The 19,698-nt window shown below is 49.5% G+C and overlaps 1 protein-coding gene across 1 annotated transcript in view; it reads left to right on the top strand.

Annotated features, from left to right (window-relative positions):
• The first annotated feature begins 148 nt into the window (after window positions 1–148).
• ryr2a (ryanodine receptor 2a (cardiac)) overlaps window positions 149–19,698 on the top strand; it is an 89,480-nt gene continuing 69,930 nt past the window's right edge. The window contains 1 exon segment of the mRNA XM_062475381.1: window positions 149–281. Within this exon segment, the coding sequence (XP_062331365.1) occupies window positions 234–281 (48 nt within the window). The 5' untranslated portion in view covers window positions 149–233.

The following is a 19,698-nucleotide window of genomic DNA, read 5'->3' as shown; positions in this document are numbered from 1 at the left end:
ATGCATCTACCTGTTGTGATCCTGCCCATCGCGCAACCTTTTTCCAAATTGACCGGAAGAGGGAGCAAAGTGATCAACATCACAGCACGCGCGCACACACACACCTGCACAACTCCTCCCTTCGAGTGTGCGAGCCGTCCAATGACCGTGCGGCAGTGCGTATTCACTACACCGCTTCATCAGTCGACCTGCCGCCTCCTCTTCTCCACAACTCCGTTTATCCACGGGCAACCATGGCTGAAGGAGGAGAAGGCGAGGATGAAATCCAGTTCTTACGAACTGTAAGTGCTTATAGATAATATAATCATACCAGCTGAATGTTTTGTTACACTCCGACTAAATCAATACATAGCATCTATGTGTTCTGTCTATAGCTGTTGATGGGATTTACCGCAAGCTGCGACGAGCGCATTACAATTGACAGCTTATGTCGTCCGTCTTATTTATTCGTCATTTAGTTATCATGATGTTGACAGATGGTGAATACGATACGTCATGTGTTTCACTTGAACGGAGTGATTGCGGCTGTTTCTGAGGCTACCGTGGGCGATGTGAAGGATGGAGCTGCACCGGTTGGTGTTGGGGAGTGTTATAGCTGATATTTTGGTTGACATTATGTTAATGATAGTAAAGCAATACAAAATATGTGGCTATAGCCTTAGTAGCCACTGCTCTACATTTTTTGAGTTACGTCTACCTGAGTTGAGCTGTTGCGGGGTCCATCCCCATACTTTGCCTCAATTGTTTTTTGAGGGGTGAGGGGAGGGTGTGCGGATGAGTAGAGCGGAGTCCGATCGCACTGCGGAGCAGCGGCTCCCTACATGCCTTGAGACCCGCAGTTTTGACAGCGAGCTAGCAGTGGATCGTGCATGTAAAATCCTGTAGCATCTGAACACTTCAACAATAGGCTATCTGCTTCCAACTGTTGATAACAGCCAACGATCATTTTGTCTATTCTCTGTTATTGTGCTGTAAGCTCTGCGGCTCTGCACTCCTTTCTTGTTCAGCCACACGGTGTTAAACAATGGTGACAGTACTTATAATCTCAGTTCTTTTTCCTCACTGTCTACACAGTAGGTGTAGATGTTTGGTTGCATAGTACATGATTATTTATTCAGATTGGTCCATATGTACTGTAGCCTACATGCTATACACTAGGCTAGGATCTGCAGCCCCCAGTAGCCAATGTGATGATGACTGCAATATGTTGCCAGTTGTTTTGAAAATAACACATCATGTTGTTGTCAATATTGGTCAGACATGTTGGCATCCAGACACACACACACACACACACACACACACACACTCACACTCACTCTTCCTCTGCCCCCTCTCTCTCATTGTCTCTCTCCATCCATAAAGCCGTGTTGCAGCTTGACTTCTAATGCAGGAGTGGGGATCAATATCAGATTGCCCTTGTCTGCTGATGGCTGAACAGACTCTGAAGACACCCAGGGAGGTGGTGGTCCAGAAATCATAACAAGCGACAGTTTGTTTCTAGACCCCAATCCTTACCCCTCTCTTACTGTACCCCCCCCCCCCCCTCACACACACACAGACACACACAGACACACACAGACACACAGACACAGACACAGACACACACAGACACACACACACACAAACACACACACACACACACACACACACACCGACACACACACACACACACACACACACACACACACACACACACAGACAGACACACACACAGACAGACACACACACACACACACACACACAGACAGACACACACACACACACACAGACAGACACACACACACACACACACACACAGACACACACACACACACACACACACACACACACACACACACACACACACACACACACACACACACACACACACAGACACATGCTCCAGCAGCAGGCTCCAGTGCTGTGCTGTCTCCACCTCAGCAGTGCTGTGCTGTCTCCACCTCAGCAGTGCTGTGCTGTCTCCACCTCAGCAGTGGATGGTGGGAGCTCCACAGCTTCCTCATATCAATGTTTAATGACTTCCCTCCCAGTTACATAAATGTTATGTCCTGGCTGGCCCAGGCTCCTTCTCATCCTCGCATCTATCAGCTCCTCTTTCTCGCTCCAGGGGGTCTGCCTGTGTGTGTGTCTGTCTGGTTGGCGTGGAGGCCCGCATTTTGTAGTTATCTCGTCCTTTGGGGCGTGCTCATTCTGTAGATGCTAACTCTCCCTGCCTTTCCCCCCACTGGGGCTGTCTGGATACCTGGAGAAATGCTGCTTTAATAACAGTGGTTTGGGTTGCCTACAGATCTGAGCCCTCCAGCACGGCCTATCTCTGTTGTCTTAATAGAGTTGCCGTGGCTGTGTGTGTGTGTGGCTGGCTGGATGCGCTGCAGTGCTGGAATGATTTACTTAGTCATTAAGGCCAGAGTGGACCAGGCTGCTGTGTGGTACTTGGCCTGTCCTGCTGCAGACACTCTCCTCCAGCTCTGGTGTCAGAGTGCAGTCTCCCCCTCCTTCTATCCCCCTCCTGTCCCTCTCTCTCTCTCTCTCTCTCCCCCCCCCCCCCCCCCCCCCTCTCTCTCTCTCTCTCTCTCTCTCTCTCTCTCTCTGTTGGGAACTTGCCTTCCCCCTTTATTGCTTTGGTCATTCTACTGTATCCCATGCCTCTTTCTCTATTGCTTATTTTCTCTGTCCCCCCCCTCCCCTCCTTTCTCTCTCTTCGCTGAAGCAGCAACAGTCAGTCCATACAGTAGTAGCCATCAATCTAAGGGATGACTTTCACATTCATCTGCCACTGGTGATTCCATTGGAAAATCTTTGTGTATGCTCTGTGAATATATTGACACATCAATCCAAGGCCCCGTGCTTATGAATAACATTAAACGGCTCTTATCGTCTGGCGAGATCCCTCAGGTGTGTGTGTGTGTGTGCACGTGTGTTTGTGTGTTGAGTGGGCTGAACAACATCCATCGCCAGTCACAGCCTATCAGCTTGGTGACTGTGTGTCCACGGGCCAGTGTGGAACTGTCATCTCCCAGATGACAGTTGACATGAGTAGGAGCTTGGCATTATCACTGAGTTCTTTTTTTATTTCTCACTGCTGGTTGGAATATCCACGACTCACCCTGTATCATCATCCCTCAACAGTGGCGGGCATATTTACCAGGCCCTGGCAGCTTGGATAGAGGGCTACTCAAATTCATTTCCGAGTTAATTCCCTCTGGGCAGAAAAGCAAGTTTGAAATCCTATTCATGTAGTCATAATGTGAGGGATGGGAGTTTGACAGAGGGTTGTCGGTTCAAATACCCCTGGGAACCCTGCTGAAGAGAGACATGGGGAGGCTGTGGAGCACTGCAATGGCTGTCTGCGGTCTTTCTGAATCAATGTCACACACACACACACATTCACACACATTACAGAGGCCTCAGGCTGTAGCAGCAGTTATTTTGAGTCATGGAAGGAAGGATCAGAACCCCACTGCTGATATTTCTGTGGGAGAACTGTGGTCATGACTCACCAAAGATTCATCGGAGACTCATCAGACACTCGTGTTAATAAACATGAGAGCTAAGTAGTTACTCCGGAGATACAGAGACAAAGGAAACCATGGGCTAGTCCTCGCTAGACCCCGACTGTAGCAAATTAGTTTGAAAGAACTTTGAACCTCAGGCTCTGGCAAACCTAGCCCACTGAGCTAAAGCCTTAATGGACATCACAGGTCATATGTACTCTCCTACCATTCTCGTATAGTCACCAAACCACATCTACGGCATAAAAACTGCTTCTCCCCAGGCCTGTCTGGCTGCCTGGCAGGTAGGAGGAGCCTCTTCCTGAGCTGCCTGTCAACCCCCCCCCCCCCCCCCCCTCTCTCTCTCTGTGTCCTGGTGGTCTGAGTCAAACTGAAGTTTATTGAGTGTTGCTATCAGGAGCCATCTAGCCCTGGTCTGTCCTCCGGAAATTCCCACCGCCTGAGGCACACACACAGACACACATACCACAGACAGAACACACACCATAGCACATCATGCATAGATACAAATAAACACAGGCCCATAGAGACCACAGCAACTTTAGTCCCCTTGGGATTAGAAAGATAAAAATGCAAATGTCAATCTGGCTTTGTGTTCACATTGAACATAAAGACCTCCACTTCTCCATCTCCTTCTAACACCCCCCTCCTCCACCTACCCCCCCCCCCCCCCCCCCGTCTTATGTCTCTGCACCAGTGGCTATGAATGATTACAAGTGGGTCAAACACAATTAAAAAGTGTAGGCTAATGTCCCTGCTGAATAATTGAGCTGTGGTGTTGCGGCTGATCATGCGATTCATAATAAATGTTTGACAATGCACTTTTCCCCCCCAAGCCGGCCTACCAGATGATCAGGCCTCCAGGAGGGCTATAAACAGGTTTAGGGGCGGGGCGGGGTGGGGTGGGGGGGGTTATGGCTGAAGAATATGTGAAGACATGGAGAGAGAATGGCCAGGTGGATCGAGACAGGGCATGAAGACGAGGCAACAGGAAGGAGAGACCTGAAGCCAAGAAGAGAAGGAGGGACAGGGAGTTTGGAGAGAAAGGGATGGGGGGAGAGGAGAGGGGGAGGAGACGTGTTGAGAAGGTTGAGGGAGAGAGCGAGAGAAATGGGGGAAGGTGAGAGTGAGTGGGAGGATAGCCCCCCTTGTAGAATCAAAGCTGAGCAGACTGGTAGTGGATTCCTTTGAAGCTCAACATGCTTTAAGCCTGACCTTTATGACTGATTGAAGGGCTTCGGACATGGGAGAGAGGACATGGAGAGATGGAGATAGTGGAGAAAAAAACAATGACCTTTTCCCACACAGGATAGTTTTACTGATATGCTTTTGTTTGTAATGACTTTGGGGGTTCTAGGAAGCGGAAGAGTAACGAAATAGAGATGAGAGAAGTGAGGTGTAGATTTGGTAAAAGATATCTTACACTGTTAGAGCTGTAGATTTGGCATTAAGATTGATTTACTACTCTAAGATGTGTCCTTATCCACTCCTAACTGTCCTTCTTGTAGCATGCAGTATCAGAGAGACAGAGAAAGACAGAGACAGGGAGAGATAGAGACAATAAAAAAACTGAGAAGGGAGAATGATATAAAGAATGAGAGAAATGATGAGAGAGAGATCGAGGCAACCCCTGGCTGTGGGTCAGGGGTTGCATTGACCCTGTCAGTCGTGGTGAATAGTTGTGCTGTCGGCCATGGCTGCTGTTAAATCTGCTGTTTACACCTTCTGTGCCCTGGCAGCTCCTGACAACCGCTCCCATCAGTCACCTCTCGCCCTTGCAGCCTGTCACACAATGGTGCTTAGCTAATGGCCAACGCGCGTTAGCTCGTTAGCTCGTTAGCTCGTTAGCTCGTTAGCTCGCTAGCGCTGGTGGAGCTGAATGGGGAACCCCTCCCTCTCTCCATCTCCTCCTTCTTTCATTTATCACAGTAGCCTTGTGCGCTGGGGTGGGGCCGCCCGTCTAGTCCCTTAAACAGCCATCTATGTGCAGAGTGGGGGTGGTGCCATCCTCAGCCAATCAGTCATTGGTTACCAGGCGGTCTCCAGGCCAATTTGGGAGCAGAGAAGGTCAGGGTGGGAGGGTTGAAGAAGCTTCTAGTCCAGAGACATCTGTAAGAACACAGTCAAGACTGGGAGAAGGGGAGTGAAGGAGGTGCATCTACAGTCATTTCCTCCATCTCTTCATGTGTGCATGTGTGTGTGTGTGTGTGTGTGTGTTGGACAGATATAAAGCATGTGTGTATGAACCACAAGTTCGGCAGTACCTAGACCCAGGCCTATTAGAAGCATTCCATCAGGAACCGGGAGATCAATGAGCTATTGAATGACATCAAGCTAATTACACAGACAGAGAGACGGACAGACAGAGAAGTTGACTGTGCTGTGCTAGGCTAGATTTATCTGGACTAGACTATGCTGGACTGGACCATGCTTGGCTGGAGTGTGCTGTGCTGCGCTGGGCAGGACTGTGCTACACTGGGCCGGGCCGGGCTAGGCCAGGCCAAGCTGGGTTAGTAAGTGTGTTATTTCTGCTGCACTGAAAACTTGGATACTAAGCGTTCTGCCTGAGGAGGGAGGCGAAAGGGAGGAACACGAGACGGAGTGACATGAGAAACCGAGAGTCCACAGAGGGATAATGCTGAGGGATGAGAGGGAGAACCAAGGCCAGCATTGAGGATGACTGGAGGATAGAGAAAGATAAATATGGGAGTGGGGCCTAGGTGTGAGGAGCTAGCCCTGTCAAGGAGATACCTGTCTACCCCTCCTCCTCCCCTCTCTGTCTCTCTCTCTTTTTTCTTCTCTCTCTCTCTGCAGTGCTCTTATGTAATCTGATTGATCTCCGGGTAACGCTGCTCTTGGTGTGCAGACAGGAGGCAGCTGGAGAGGAGAGTAGGGGAGGGGAGGGGAGAAGGAAGAGAAGAGAGGAGAGTAGGGGACGGGAGGGAAGAAGGAAGAGAAGAGAGGAGAGGAGAGGAAAGGAGGGGAGGGGAGGGGAGAAGGAAGAGAGGAGAGGAGAGTAGGGGAGGGGAGGGGAGAAGGAAGAGAAGAGAAGAGAAGAGAGGAGAGGAGAGGAGAGGAGAGGAGAGTAGGGGAAAGAAGGGGAGAATAGAGGAAAGGAGAAGAGAGGAGAGGTGGGGAGAGCAGAATAAAGGAGAATAGAGAAGAAAAGAGAAGAGAGGAAAGGTTGGGTTAGGGAGAGGAGGGGCTACAGAGAGAGAACACAGGAAAAAAAATAGAAAATTGGAGGAAGAAGAGAATAGAGGAGATTGCAAGTTACACTTTTAATTTTATTGAAAAGAAATGGATCAGTCATCAGTCTCTGTGGGCAGCCATCTATTCATATAAAAAAAGGATTAAACAGGATTAGGTTTAAGACTACATCCAGTATTTGGGTAATTGGTATTACTGTACTTATATTAATATTCTCTCCTACTGTTAGGTTTAGGGCTGAATCTGGACTGTAGACCACTATAAAGGGACATGTAGGTGTCACCTTCCCAAGCACAAGTCCAGGTCCAGGTGTGCGTTGTAGATAGACAGGAGTGAGGTAATCGCCCAGTAACACATTGTTCTAGGCCAGCCTTTACTAAAGAAAAAAGTAGAAGGACACTTTACCCTCAACATTCAAAGCAACCTACATTTGAAGCATTGAGCCGAGGCAGAGACAGAGGCAGTGTTCTAGAGGCAGAGACAGAGGCTGTGTTGTAGAGGCTGAGACAGAGGCAGTGTTCTAGAGGCAGAGACAGAGCCTGTGTTGTAGAGGCAGAGACAGAGGCAGTGTTCTAGAGGCAGAGACAGAGGCTGTGTTGTAGAGGCAGAGACAGAGGCAGTGTTCTAGAGGCAGAGACAGAGGCAGTGTTCTAGAGGCAGAGACAGAGGTGGTGTCGTAGGGGTGTGAGTTGTTTAATGGGGTGTCACCCCTATAGCTCCTGTCTGTACAGCAATGCTGGTTTGGACGGACGGTCAGAGATATTAATAGAAGACCTACCTACCTAGAATACAACAAATATGGAGGCTTTAGTGTTAGGTTAGGTGATAGTATTCCCAAGGTTATTGTGCTCTCTTTGCAAAACCTCAGTTCTCCTTCCTTGTTCTATTTCTCGATCGTAGCGGACATGGCGTGGTACCGTGGAGTACCTTTGTTGAGGACAGTTCTTTGTCTGAGTTGGGAGACTAGGTTTCCATTCCCCATGACAGTGCTTCGGACAGCTCGTCAGTGTCGTGAAATGGTTTTCGACGCCAGTACCTTTCACCTTCGAGCTGTGCCTTCAAGGAATACCGATGACTAGCTGCTGATATCTCCATAACGACCTTGAAGGGCCAGTCTTCCACACTCAGGATGTGTTGAAATATTAACTGCCCATTTCTGCCATCTCCAGGTTATGTCTCCATCCTGACTGAGTGCCAGAAGTGACTCGATAATGACTGTAGAGCGCATGTATTAATTAATGCCCTGTGAAGTCTGCATGAAATCGGAAAATTAACTTTTTTGTAAAGCTTTACTTTGGTTTCCAATTACATATTTAGTCCGTAGATCTCCATATTGCATCTTCAATCTGTTAGGTGTCTTCTGAGGAAGTTGATTTACTTTTCCTTAAAGAGGAATCCTTATGTAAATAAACCATCAATCGACCTAAAAGCAGATTCTCCTCTCTTAATCCTCCTTCCGGATCCCAGCTGTAAAAGTACATGTAACTACAGAATCTATTTCTATCTAATGTAGTGCCCTGCCTGTCTGAACCTTGCACAGAGGTTGGCCCTCCACCAAGCATGCCAGCCTTGCTTGCTCCCCCAGGCTGCCTGCTCCCCCAGGCTGCCTGCTCCCCCAGGCTGCCTGCTCCCCCAGGCTGCCTGCTCTCCCAGGCTGCCTGCTCCCCCAGGCTGCCTGCTCCCCCAGGCTGCCTGCTCCCCCAGGCTGCCTGCTCCCCCAGGCTGCCTGCTCTCCCAGGCTGCCTGCTCCCCCAGGCTGCCTGCTCCCCCAGGCTGCCTGCTCCCCCAGGCTGCCTGCTCCCCCAGGCTGCCTGCTCCCCCAGGCTGCCTGCTCCCCCAGGCTGCCTGCTCTCCCAGGCTGCCTGCTCCCCCAGGCTGCCTGCTCCCCCAGGCTGCCTGCTCTCCCAGGCTGCCTGCTCTCCCAGGCTGCCTGCTCTCCCAGGCTGCCTGCTCTCCCAGGCTGCCTGCTCCCCCAGGCTGCCTGCTCCCCCAGGCTGCCTGCTCCCCCAGGCTGCCTGCTCCCCCAGGCTGCCTGCTCCCCCAGGCTGCTTGCTCCCCCAAGCTGCCTGCTCCCCCAGGCTGCCTGCTCCCCCAAGCTGCCTGCTCCCCCAGGCTGCCTGCTCCCCCAGGCTGCCTGCTCCCCCAGGCTGCCTGCTCCCCCAGGCTGCCTGCTCCCAGGAACTGACCCTGCTCCTCGGGATACTGCGTGTGGGGGTTCAGAGAGAACGAGCTCCACTCCCACACCTCCGCTTCTAGGAGATCCCAGTGTTTCCCAACCTGCTGGATATGCTCTCTCTCTCCCTCTCTCTATGTCTCTCTCTCTCCCTCTCTCTATGTCTCTCTCTCTGTCTCTCTCTATGTCTCTCTCTCTCCCTCTCTCTATGTCTCTCTCTCTGTCTCTCTGTCTCTCTCATACACATACACACACAGCCGGCTGCTAGTTACATAAGACCAGTGTTGGCTCTAGCAGGTGAGCGAGACAGCCCACTCTACACAGGCACTGCAGCACGCAGAGGGAGAGATGGCGAGCGTGAGAGAAGGGATAGAAAGAAACGGAGAAAACCGAGGACGATGAAAAAGGGAACTGTGACCTGACACAGACAGAAAATGAAAGGTTTTGCGTTTGCGTGTTCTCTGCTTCAGGATCCGCTGGCCATGTTGTGCACATGTTATGAAGCTCCACGTGCATGATGAAGAGTGCAGCTGAACCTGCCCCCCCCAGTCTCCCCAACCGTGAAGAGAGTCCACTAACGCAACACAGAGAAATATTGACTCCTGCAATTAATTATCTTCATCATATTGTTGTAACAACTTACTTTTCGCTGACGGGGGCGAAATAGACTAATGTGCCAAGCAGTGCTGGCGAGCTAGTGGTGTGCTGTACACACTGTATTAGAAGAATTATAGGGCCTGAGCTCCTCACTATATCACTCGGAGATGATTTATGGGGCTGAGTTGATGTTTTGATTAGTATTCGCAGCAAGCAGCTCCCTCATTGCAAGACCAGAGAAAGATAGGGAGAGAGAGAGCGAGCTAGCGAAAGAGATGGAAGGGGGAGAATGCCGGTGAAAGAGAAAGTGTGAGGAGCGAGTGGGAGGTGAACTAAGGGAGGTGAAGGACGATGGTGAATTCATAATAAGAAAACGCTTTTGATGGACTGATACTCCGCACTCTCTCTCTCTCTCTCTCTCTCTCTCTCTCACTCTCTCTCTCTCTCTCTCTCTCTCTCTCTCTCTCTCTCTCTCTCTCTCTCTCTCTCTCTCTCTCTCTCTCTCTCTCTCTCTCTCTCTCTCTCTCTCTCTCTCTCAGACACACACACACACACACACACATACTGAAAACACACAGTCAATGCCGAGCCCTCCTTTGCTGCCTAACTCATGTTGTGTGTCTGGTCTCAGGGGAACCAGGTGGACGACTGTTGCATGTGTACAACCATGCACACAACCAAGCCACCACAACACGAGGCACGCAGCAATCAGCACACACCTATTGGGCCGTGGGCCACATCAAACAGAGTCGTGGCCCAGCAGTGTGTGTGCAGGTGTGTAACAGGACCCCTGTCTGCATTGTGTTTAGTGGGGTGGACGAGCCCAACCGACAATGGAGATGACAGGTCGGCAGACGGGAGTGGGTTGGGGGTGAGGTGTCGGGAGTGATGGAGATGTTGGGTGTGCTCTTTAGCCAGATTCAAAAGTGAGGCGTTGTTGAGGAGCTTGATTTTCCAAGGGGGATTGTTCCCTTCTCTCCATATCTCTCCTCGTCTGTTCCTCTCCCCCCCGTCCTGTTCTGTGGCGTGTCGGTGGATGGGCTGGGGAGCTGACTGTGGGAGGGGAGTGTAGGCCGAAACACGACCACTCTTCGTCCGTCTCTTCACATAGACCGGGGTACTCCACATTCCCTCGCTCCCTCCATCCCTCCAGGTCCCTCCATCCCTCCGTCGCTCATCCCGCCATCCAGCTCGGCAGCGGTGCGCTGTGAGTGGTCGGGACGTGGGCTGGAGGGGAGGAGGAGATAGAAGAGCAGAGGTGTCGTGTTTGCGTAACAACGTGTGGTGCCGAACCGAAGATCATTGAAACGCTCCACATAGAACGAGTGACCCAGTTTATCAAGGAGAGTGTGGTGTGGGCAGGGAAATACACAATTGTAGCCATGGTTTCAGATCTGTATTATAACCAACCTATATCCCGTGTTTGGAAAGTCCTGAAGAAAGCATGGAGGGAGAGGAGACATCCTGTTGTGCACACACACACACACACACACACACACTCACACACACACACACACACACACACGCACACACGCGCACACACACACGCACACACACACCCTTGCATGCACACACGTGCATGCCCTCACACACACACGCTCACCCTTCCCCCACACCTAGCCTAAGAATTCAAGGAGACCAGACAACCTAAAGGTTTAACATAATTCAAAAATACAATAATCAACCCAATACGCTAGGCTAAGCTAAAAAAAGAAGAAGCTATGAGCTTGCCAGGCTAACAGCAACATCAGCAGTAATCATGAGAGCAGAATGAGTTGTGGTGGGGTTATGGTTTGGGAAGGGGGACCGGCGTGTAGCCTAGCTGGCAGCCCTGCCAGTCCAACATGATGTATTAGGGCCAATCAGCCATTCCCTGCCTCTAATGTGTGCTGGCCCTCTGACTGGAGGCATTCATCAGAGGAATGGTTCTGAGCCTGGCAGCAAGGCATTGGTCAAACCAAGGACACATCCTTCACACTGTGCACTGCATGGTGTGTTCTCAAGTGGAATGGCTAGGCTGGGTTCTAGTCCAGAACTTCCAGAATTTGACGTTCTGCCTCATGGATGAGACAGGGTTAGGTTTGGTTTACATGACGTTATACCGAACATACTGTTCTTAACATGATTTGTGCACTGAAAGTCTGGTTGATATAACATGCTTTGTTGGAGTTAAAGTCCTGTACTTCTACTCTCAATCTGTGTATCTCTATATTTAGTTCTACTATACTCTAGTTAAAGGATTATAAAAGGAGATGACAATGGTTCAGAGGCTGTTCAAAAGTCCTACTCACAAGCATATTAGTCTGGTCAACACAGCTGAAAGATATGTTTTCCATTGTTGTGTGTTAATCTGCTAATCCAGTCTAATCTGGGTTCTGTTTCCTTCCTGTTAGTGTAGATTACCACAGGGTTATAAAGATCAGGCCTGATCTTCTTCAGTTTAGACTAATAATCTGTCAATCTGGAGAACACACACAGGAATTGCTCCATTGTGTATATGGAAACACAGAGGAAAGTGGTGGGATCTGACATTAATCACCACTGGCTCTGGTTCTTCTTTACAGCTGGGTTGTCTTTAACCACATTTAACAAGAAAACTTAAATTATATAATTCATTTTCTAACCCTGTCTATGCATACTCAAGTCTCACTTCCCTGAGGGGTTAGTCAGTATCTTGGAATTAAATGATACTTTAGTTTAGTGTTTGGGTTCATCACAGTAGTGGGTGATATTTCCTGGTTAATAATGCCACCTCATGAGACACATTAGACAGAACACACATACTGGCTGGTGGCATGTCATGTCCCGGCTGTACTGTGGTGAGCATAGCTTCCATGCCATGTCCCGGCTGTACTGTGGTGAGCATAGCTTCCATGCCATGTCCCGGCTGTACTGTGGTGAGCATAGCTTCCATGCCATGTCCCGGCTGTACTGTGGTGAGCATAGCTTCCATGCCATGTCCCGGCTGTACTGTGGTGAGCATAGCTTCCATGCCATGTCCCGGCTGTACTGTGGTGAGCATAGCTTCCATGCCCACTACAGGATGTCCTACAAGAGGAGCTGGACAGACAGGCAGGCTGCCTGTTGGTCAGCTGGAACTGTGTTCCTGGGTTTCCCTGTGTAAAAGGTTGTTATGTAACAGCCTGCCCTCTCTGCCTCGACCCCGCCCCCGGACTCCTCCCCCCCCCCCCCTCTCCCCCAGGGCCTCCATCCAACCATCTCTGGGTCGGAATTACTCCAGCCTGGGGGATTTTCCCAAGAACATGGCTGGGAACTTTGACTGACAATAGGATCATTCCAAGATTAGTACCACACAGATGAACATGCAAAGTGGAGGCTATGAGAAGCTGTTACTTTAGCAGCAGATAAAATGGCACAGCGGAGGATTTTCATCCAGATTATGGAGTTGGTGTCGTTGAGGGCTGGGGCGTGTGATGTAACATTGTGTAAGACTTCACTCATTGTTGACGCTGCCTGTCTGCCGGCCTTCCATCTAGCTACATCACACGTCCATCTAACAGTCCATCTTCAGGCTCATAGGGGGTTAGATCACAGACACTGGACCTTGGCTGGTTGTTAGTTACAGGAACACACTAGCTGACACTTGGAAGAAAGTATGAAGGGAAGAAATGAAGGGAAGAAGAAGCAGTCAACTTACTGAACCTACTGCTCATTCCAGTACTGTGGGGTCCTGCATTTGAACAGAACTTAAATCTGAGAACATGCCAGACAGGGTTGTCCTACTGGCAGGAAGCAACTCAACTGTAGCAAACCTAAGCCAAAAAGCCTGTATCCTGTATAGTGAATTGTGGTATATTAACTAATGGGTGATATTATAGTCACTTAATTACATAAGGGTACCTTGCCAGTGTGTAGGCAGTGTGATTTTCTTGGGAAGAAAGTTGGAGAGAGACTAACTGAAGGTATTTTGTTTTGGACGTTCCTTAGTCCTTTTACAGTGCTGTAATGAACTACTGAGCTTCCAAACTGAACCGTTTTCATATCAGAGAGTAATTGTATGCTAATAAAACCTTTAAACCTGACAGTGCAGCAATGTTGTGACTGCTGACCCATTGTGTCGGTTAAAGTGTTGAGGACGCCATTGTACTGTTCTCCATTCAGTGTGACTGTTGCCCCTCATTGGGTTGTTATCTTGGATGAACATGCTTTTCCTCAAAGGCACACCTTCATGTGGCCTTCCTGCGGGACTGGACCATCTAAGAACACACACTGGCCTGCTCCAGGCTATCCCTGGTATGGATGAAGGCAATTGTCCATCTATGTGTGTGTGTGTGTGCATGCATTTGTGTGTGTGTGTGTATTCTGCTCACATCAACAACAGTACAGTTTTACCTGGCAGATCCTTCTAACTGAAACACTTGTAGTCAGATCCAAACACAGTAGGGGCAAAACAGGAAAGTAATTGAATAGATGTGTGTGTTAGTGTGTGTGTGTGTGTGTATGTTTCTGTGTACAGTGTGCATGCTGTATCTCTGGGACTCTTTTGCTTGCAGTGCTATATGATGTCTTCATCATCTCAGCTCTGAGCAATCTGACCATGGAGCAGAGCAGTGTAGACTAGAGACCAGCCTCTATCTCTGTCTCTTTCCTTCTCTTCCCCCCCCCCCCTCCGTCTCTCTATCTATTTCTCTACCTCTCTCTCTCTGTGTGTGTCTCTCTCTTTCTCTCTCTCTCTTCCCTGACACCATCTGCATTGCAGCCCTGCCCACCGTGCCAGGCTCTCTCACATAGCCCTGTGCCAACTGTCGGAAAACACACACACAAACACACATTCCTGTGCTATCAGGTGACCCTGCCTTGCTCACACAGCGGTACCCAGTAGGCTCACACAGACCCCCCCCCCCCCCCCCCCCCCGGCCTCCTCAAGCAGCCTCCCCTCCCAGCTCAACACACAGCTGATAAGGATCCAGACAGAACAAGCTGGCCTCTTCCCTGTCTGTCCTCGTGCGTTTCGGGCCTCCGTCATCCACATTAGACCCCGTATGTAGAGAAGAGAGTTATAGATCAGTTTGAGATCATTTTGTGGTCCGTTAGTGTGGTCGAGTTAGAGATCCTTTTGTGGTCAGTTGGTGTGTTTAATTACAGTAGAGACGTGGAGAGAGAGAGGGAGAGAGAGAGAGGGAGAGAGAGAGGGAGAGAGAGGGAGAGAGAGGGAGAGAGAGAGAGGGAGGGAGAAAGGGAGAGAGAGAGAGAGAGAGAGAGGGAGAGAGAGGGAGGGGGGGAAAGAGCACGAGAGTGCATTTTTCCTTCACTAATCACATGCGTCATTAAATAAGGGAGATTTTCTTTGAATGACCCTGGCACTCATTCTGGCCCTCCTGGCACATTCTTCTGGTTTTAATACATCTCTACCCTCCTTTCTCTTACTTCTGCTCTCTCTCTTGATCTCTCCCATGCTTTCTCTCTCTCTCTCATTTTTGTAGATATACCATCTAACCCTCTTTAGATTGTATTTACGAATGTTGGCTTATTTTCTTTGCCCCGTGGTTTTTGATCATTCTCATGACAAGTGTGTATGTAGGAGAGAGAGGGAGAGAAAGAGAGAGAGAGAGAGAGAGAGAGAGAGAGTGTGTGTGTGTGTGAGATAAGGGGTGATGCAGCTGAAGTGCCAATAGAAAGTTTATCCTTCATTGGAACCATCTGTCTCCTCTCAGCTCTCATCAATCTTCTCTTTAAGATGGATGGAACCAGATCATGGAAACAAGTCATGCCTTGAAGCTTTAAATACGTACAAACACAAGCGCCCATGCATACACATGCACACATCCAGAACGCTCGCACACACACACTCTTTCTGTCTCTTTATCACACACACACACACACACACACACACACACACACACTCGTGACTAGACCTGGACGTGATGTGTTTGGAGGGCATGGTGTCAAAGCAGGGCATTAGCCATCAGTCAAGAGGAGACAGACAGATGCTCACTTCAATGCCCGAGGCATGAAGGAGGGAGAGGGGTGGGGAGAGGGAGAGAGGGGAGGAGAGAACAGAAGAGGGGGAGAGAAACAGTTGGGGACAGTAGGAGAGAGGGGAGGAGAGAAGGGAGGAGAGGGAGGAGGGAACAGAGCAGAGACAGGCAGAAGAGATGGGAGAACGCAGAAATTGGACATCGAAACCATTGAGATAGGGGATTGGGGTAAGGAGGCAATGGAGAGGGAGGAGATAGAGGGGAGAGAGAGGGTGTGATGTGGGGGTCTGTCACTGCAGTCAAGTGAGTTTGTTGTGCTGTGTCTTCCATCCCACCTCCCTCCCTCCCCCCGTCCCCTTCCCTCCGTCCTCCCCCCGTCTGCTAAGTAAGGTCACTCAGCAGAGGGCAGGAGGAGGGGAGGGAGGGGGGGAACGGCGGGGGGAGGCATAGGCTCAGCATGGGTGGGAAAGCGGTGGAAATTGTTCCTGGTAAATTGAAAAAGATTGAGTTAGCCTATTTGTTTAGTTTAGTGGTTTGTTTGTCCGTGCTTGTTTGTGTGTTTTTTGCCCCAGACGATGATGATGCATAAATATCAGACAGGGTCAGACAGACAGAGGGAGAGAAAGAGGGTGTGTGTTTCTTTTCCTGAGTGTGTATGTAAGTGGTGTATGTGTATTGTTGTGTGTAATTGAGCATGTAGGTGTGTGCACATGTGTGTATGGTAATGAATATGTGTGTTTACAGACATGTCTGCGTGTGTGCTTCTCCGGTGAGGTTTTGAGGGCGTCAGTGACAAGCCATCTGCCAGTAACACGTCCTGCTGAGTGACTCTAGTCAGTATCACAGCCCTTCATGGCTCTCTCACACACACACACACACCCCACACACACATACACGTACATTGCCTCTACCCACAGATGGCCTATATGTGCTGGTCATATGAAGCTACTGTTTTACCAATCCTTGGGTTTCTCTTTGGCAATATAGACAATTCTGATTGGAGGAGAGATAAGTCTGACTAGATTCCTTGACTACTGCTATGTTTAACATTCATCTGCTTATGAAATACACACACACATACACACACACACACACACGCACGCACGCATGCACACACAGTGTGGCTACACTAGATTGAGCCTGGGTAATTGAGGACTCATTGAAAGAGCTGCTGTAATAATCTGAAAGGCAGGTTTTCTGTGGAACATAGGAGAGGTCAACAGCATCAATTGTTCATCTGTCGCTGTTAGTCTGAATACATGCAAACACTCACACACACACAAGCACAATCTCACTCTTTGTCTTTGCCTCTCTCTGTCTTTCTCTCTCTTCCTCTCTCCCGGCCTATCTCTCTCTCCACCATGTGCATGTACTGTACGTTTTGGCCAGCCATGCAGCACATCTGGTTAGCTGTGTTCATATCCTTCACCTCTATTCTGGAGCTTCCTGAGTGGGATTAGAGTCCAGAACAAGAGGCCAACCTCCTCCAGGCTACAGTACACTCAGGCTGGATTACACGGCTTTATCTCCACATGCTGGATTACTCAGCGTTTGTACCACAGGATATGCTGGTATGACAGTCCCTTTAGCCAGAATGAAAGTTATGATGATTTGGACCAGTGGGATGCAGAGATGTGGTGGTCCTACCTGTGGGGCTAATGGAGAAATCAGTGCTGTGTTCGGGGGAAGTCGTGTTGGATGTGTCTCTCTTGATGTGTCATTTTATAGGCACAGAGCCAGGTGTAGCATTAGTTCAAGGGGAAGTGGGCAGGACATGGCTAGCCTTGTGTCACTGTGGCAGAGCTACAAAGTCTGCCTGGCTGTTTGGGATAATGTAGAGCTCCCTGTTATGGTGGGAACTGTGTGTTTTCACAACAATGATGCCAGATGGGAGGAGTTTAATAATTGAGGTTCAGTCCCAGCCTCAGCCCCAACCCTCAGCAAAGGCCCAGCCTCAACCCGCAGCCCCAGGCCCAGGCCCAGACTCAGCCCCAGGCCCAGCCTCAGCCCCAGGCCCAGGCTGCTTACTGGGCCTGTGTGGCCTGTGAGGGAGAAGGTGGCGATGCAGTATTGCCATTCTCTGTAAAATGGTTATGGTGTGTATGATGTGTGTTCCCTACGCTCTATTCCTGTTTGTGTGTGTGGATTCTTGCATGTTGCTGTGCTCTTGAGTGTGTGTTTACGTGTGTGTGTGTGTGTGTGTGTGGTCAACAGGGCCTAGGGCAAGACAGTCTTCTTGAAGGAGAGTGTTTCTCTCTGAAGGAGAAGTCATCCTGACTGTTGACCACCATGGAACGCTACCCTCCCTCCACCGACACCGCTATTACATAACACACCGTCATCATTCTGTCACAGCAGGAAGGAGATTAGCTGGTTTGGGGTCTGGTCAAGGCTTCAGCTCGTTGAGTTTCCACAGCACTGCTTGGAGGCTGATGCCCTTTACCGAGACAGGCTATCATGAATACACCCGGATAAAACGCTCTTCCATGTGCAGTACCAGACCTTTAGAGTACAAAACACATTAGCTGCCTCCCAGCATCTCTCCTTCAGCCTTTCAGTGCTGTATTGTTGGGGAAGCTGCTACTGTGTGCCCCTGCTCCCTGAGTCTGGCCAGGCTCAGCTACCGCTGGGTCCTAGTGTGCCTTGGCATTTCTGTCCAGGAGAAAAGTGCAGTGGACAGAAGAGATTACCACACAGACCTGCTAAGTGCCACAATGTAAGAATAAATATGTGTCTCCTTTCATGTTGTACAGTACTGTATATGTGGTATATGTACAGTGTGCACATGTGGGTTACCTACACAAACCCTCCCGTGTTTGTGAATGGTGGAGACGCATCCATTGTGGTTGAATCCTTATTGTGTCACGGATGAAAAGATGAAAACCTGTGATCTTTCATTGCTCACCGGGAGTCTCTGTTTCGTATGTGAGAAGCGTGTGGGTATAGGAGGAGGCATGTTCAATAATGCATGTGAAGACAAAAGGCTCGTGACCTGGGCTAAACCAAGAATGAGATTCACTTTGTATTTGATGGGCCTTAATGGGTGAACCTGAGAGAGTGACTCACTGTGGCGTCATGCTGACTCTCTCTGTAGACTGACTGTGATCTCTCAGAATCAGGGTCACAATCACATTCACTTGCCAGGCACATTTACATGGTCATAGTGATTTTAGATTCACACACACACACGCACAGACACACACACATACACACACACAAAAACCATTTCGATTTTTTTTTAACCTTGATCCCTTTTAAAAGATTACATGATTTGTGTAAATGAATGCCTACACTGTGTCAGCTAGGATCATGGGAGAATCCCCAAGTTCTTGAAATACTTGAGGCTTGCTTGATTTACCCCACACGCTAACCAATGGAGCCATTGGATTTATTAACAAGGGACAAACTCCTCCCATCCAGTCCACAGAGTATGCTAAATCAAACGCAGTGTGTCTGTGTGTCCATAGAAGGTCAGTGGAGGGGGACGAGTGTTTGGATGACAAACACCAGACCCGTCCGAGATAGAGATAGAGGGCTAGTGTGTGTGTGTTTTAGTGTTTGTGTGTGTGTTTTACTGTTTGTGTGTGTGTTTTTGAGGCAGCTTGACAGGTACCTTGGTCAATAGAAGGTTGAATCCTTTCCGGGCTGACACACACCACCTCAGCTGCCTTACAAGGCCATGTCTGTGTGTGTGGTGTGTGTGTGTGTGTGTGTCCATTGTGGGGAGGGGTCAAGCACCATGCTAACCACGCAGTGTCTACCCAGTAGACCCAGTAACTGCACCCCATCAGTGAATCCCTCCTTTTTTTCAAGGGACTTTCTGTCTGGAGTGTTCCAGAAAGAGAGTGAGTGAGATATAGTATATATATATATATATATATATATATATATAGAGAGAGAGAGAGAGAGAGAGAGAGAGAGAGACAGAGAGAGCGAGAGGAAGGGAGAGAAAAAGGTGGCTTCTGATCTGCTGCAGTGTGAGGATGAATAATTAATTGGGCCATATTTCTCCCCTCCCTAATTGCGAGTGTCAGAGTGAGACACAGGTTATCTAGTTGTTGTCTTCCTAGATGTCCCCCCCCCCCCCCCCCCAGTCCCACTTTTGCTTACTCTGAGACCCCCTGCATCAGACCTTCCCCTTTCCTTCAACTTAAGTGGAGTTGAGCACTGATACCGTCAAGAGAAGGATGGAAAGAAGGGAGGGGGGAGAAGAGTGTTTGTTAGTGTGGTGATCAGGAGGAGAGGAGGAGGGGAAGGAAGGATGAGG

The sequence above is a fragment of the Osmerus eperlanus genome, chromosome 12 (assembly GCF_963692335.1).
Source record: "Osmerus eperlanus chromosome 12, fOsmEpe2.1, whole genome shotgun sequence".
Taxonomy (NCBI): domain Eukaryota; kingdom Metazoa; phylum Chordata; class Actinopteri; order Osmeriformes; family Osmeridae; genus Osmerus; species Osmerus eperlanus.
This window is presented reverse-complemented; position numbering and strand designations above follow the sequence as displayed.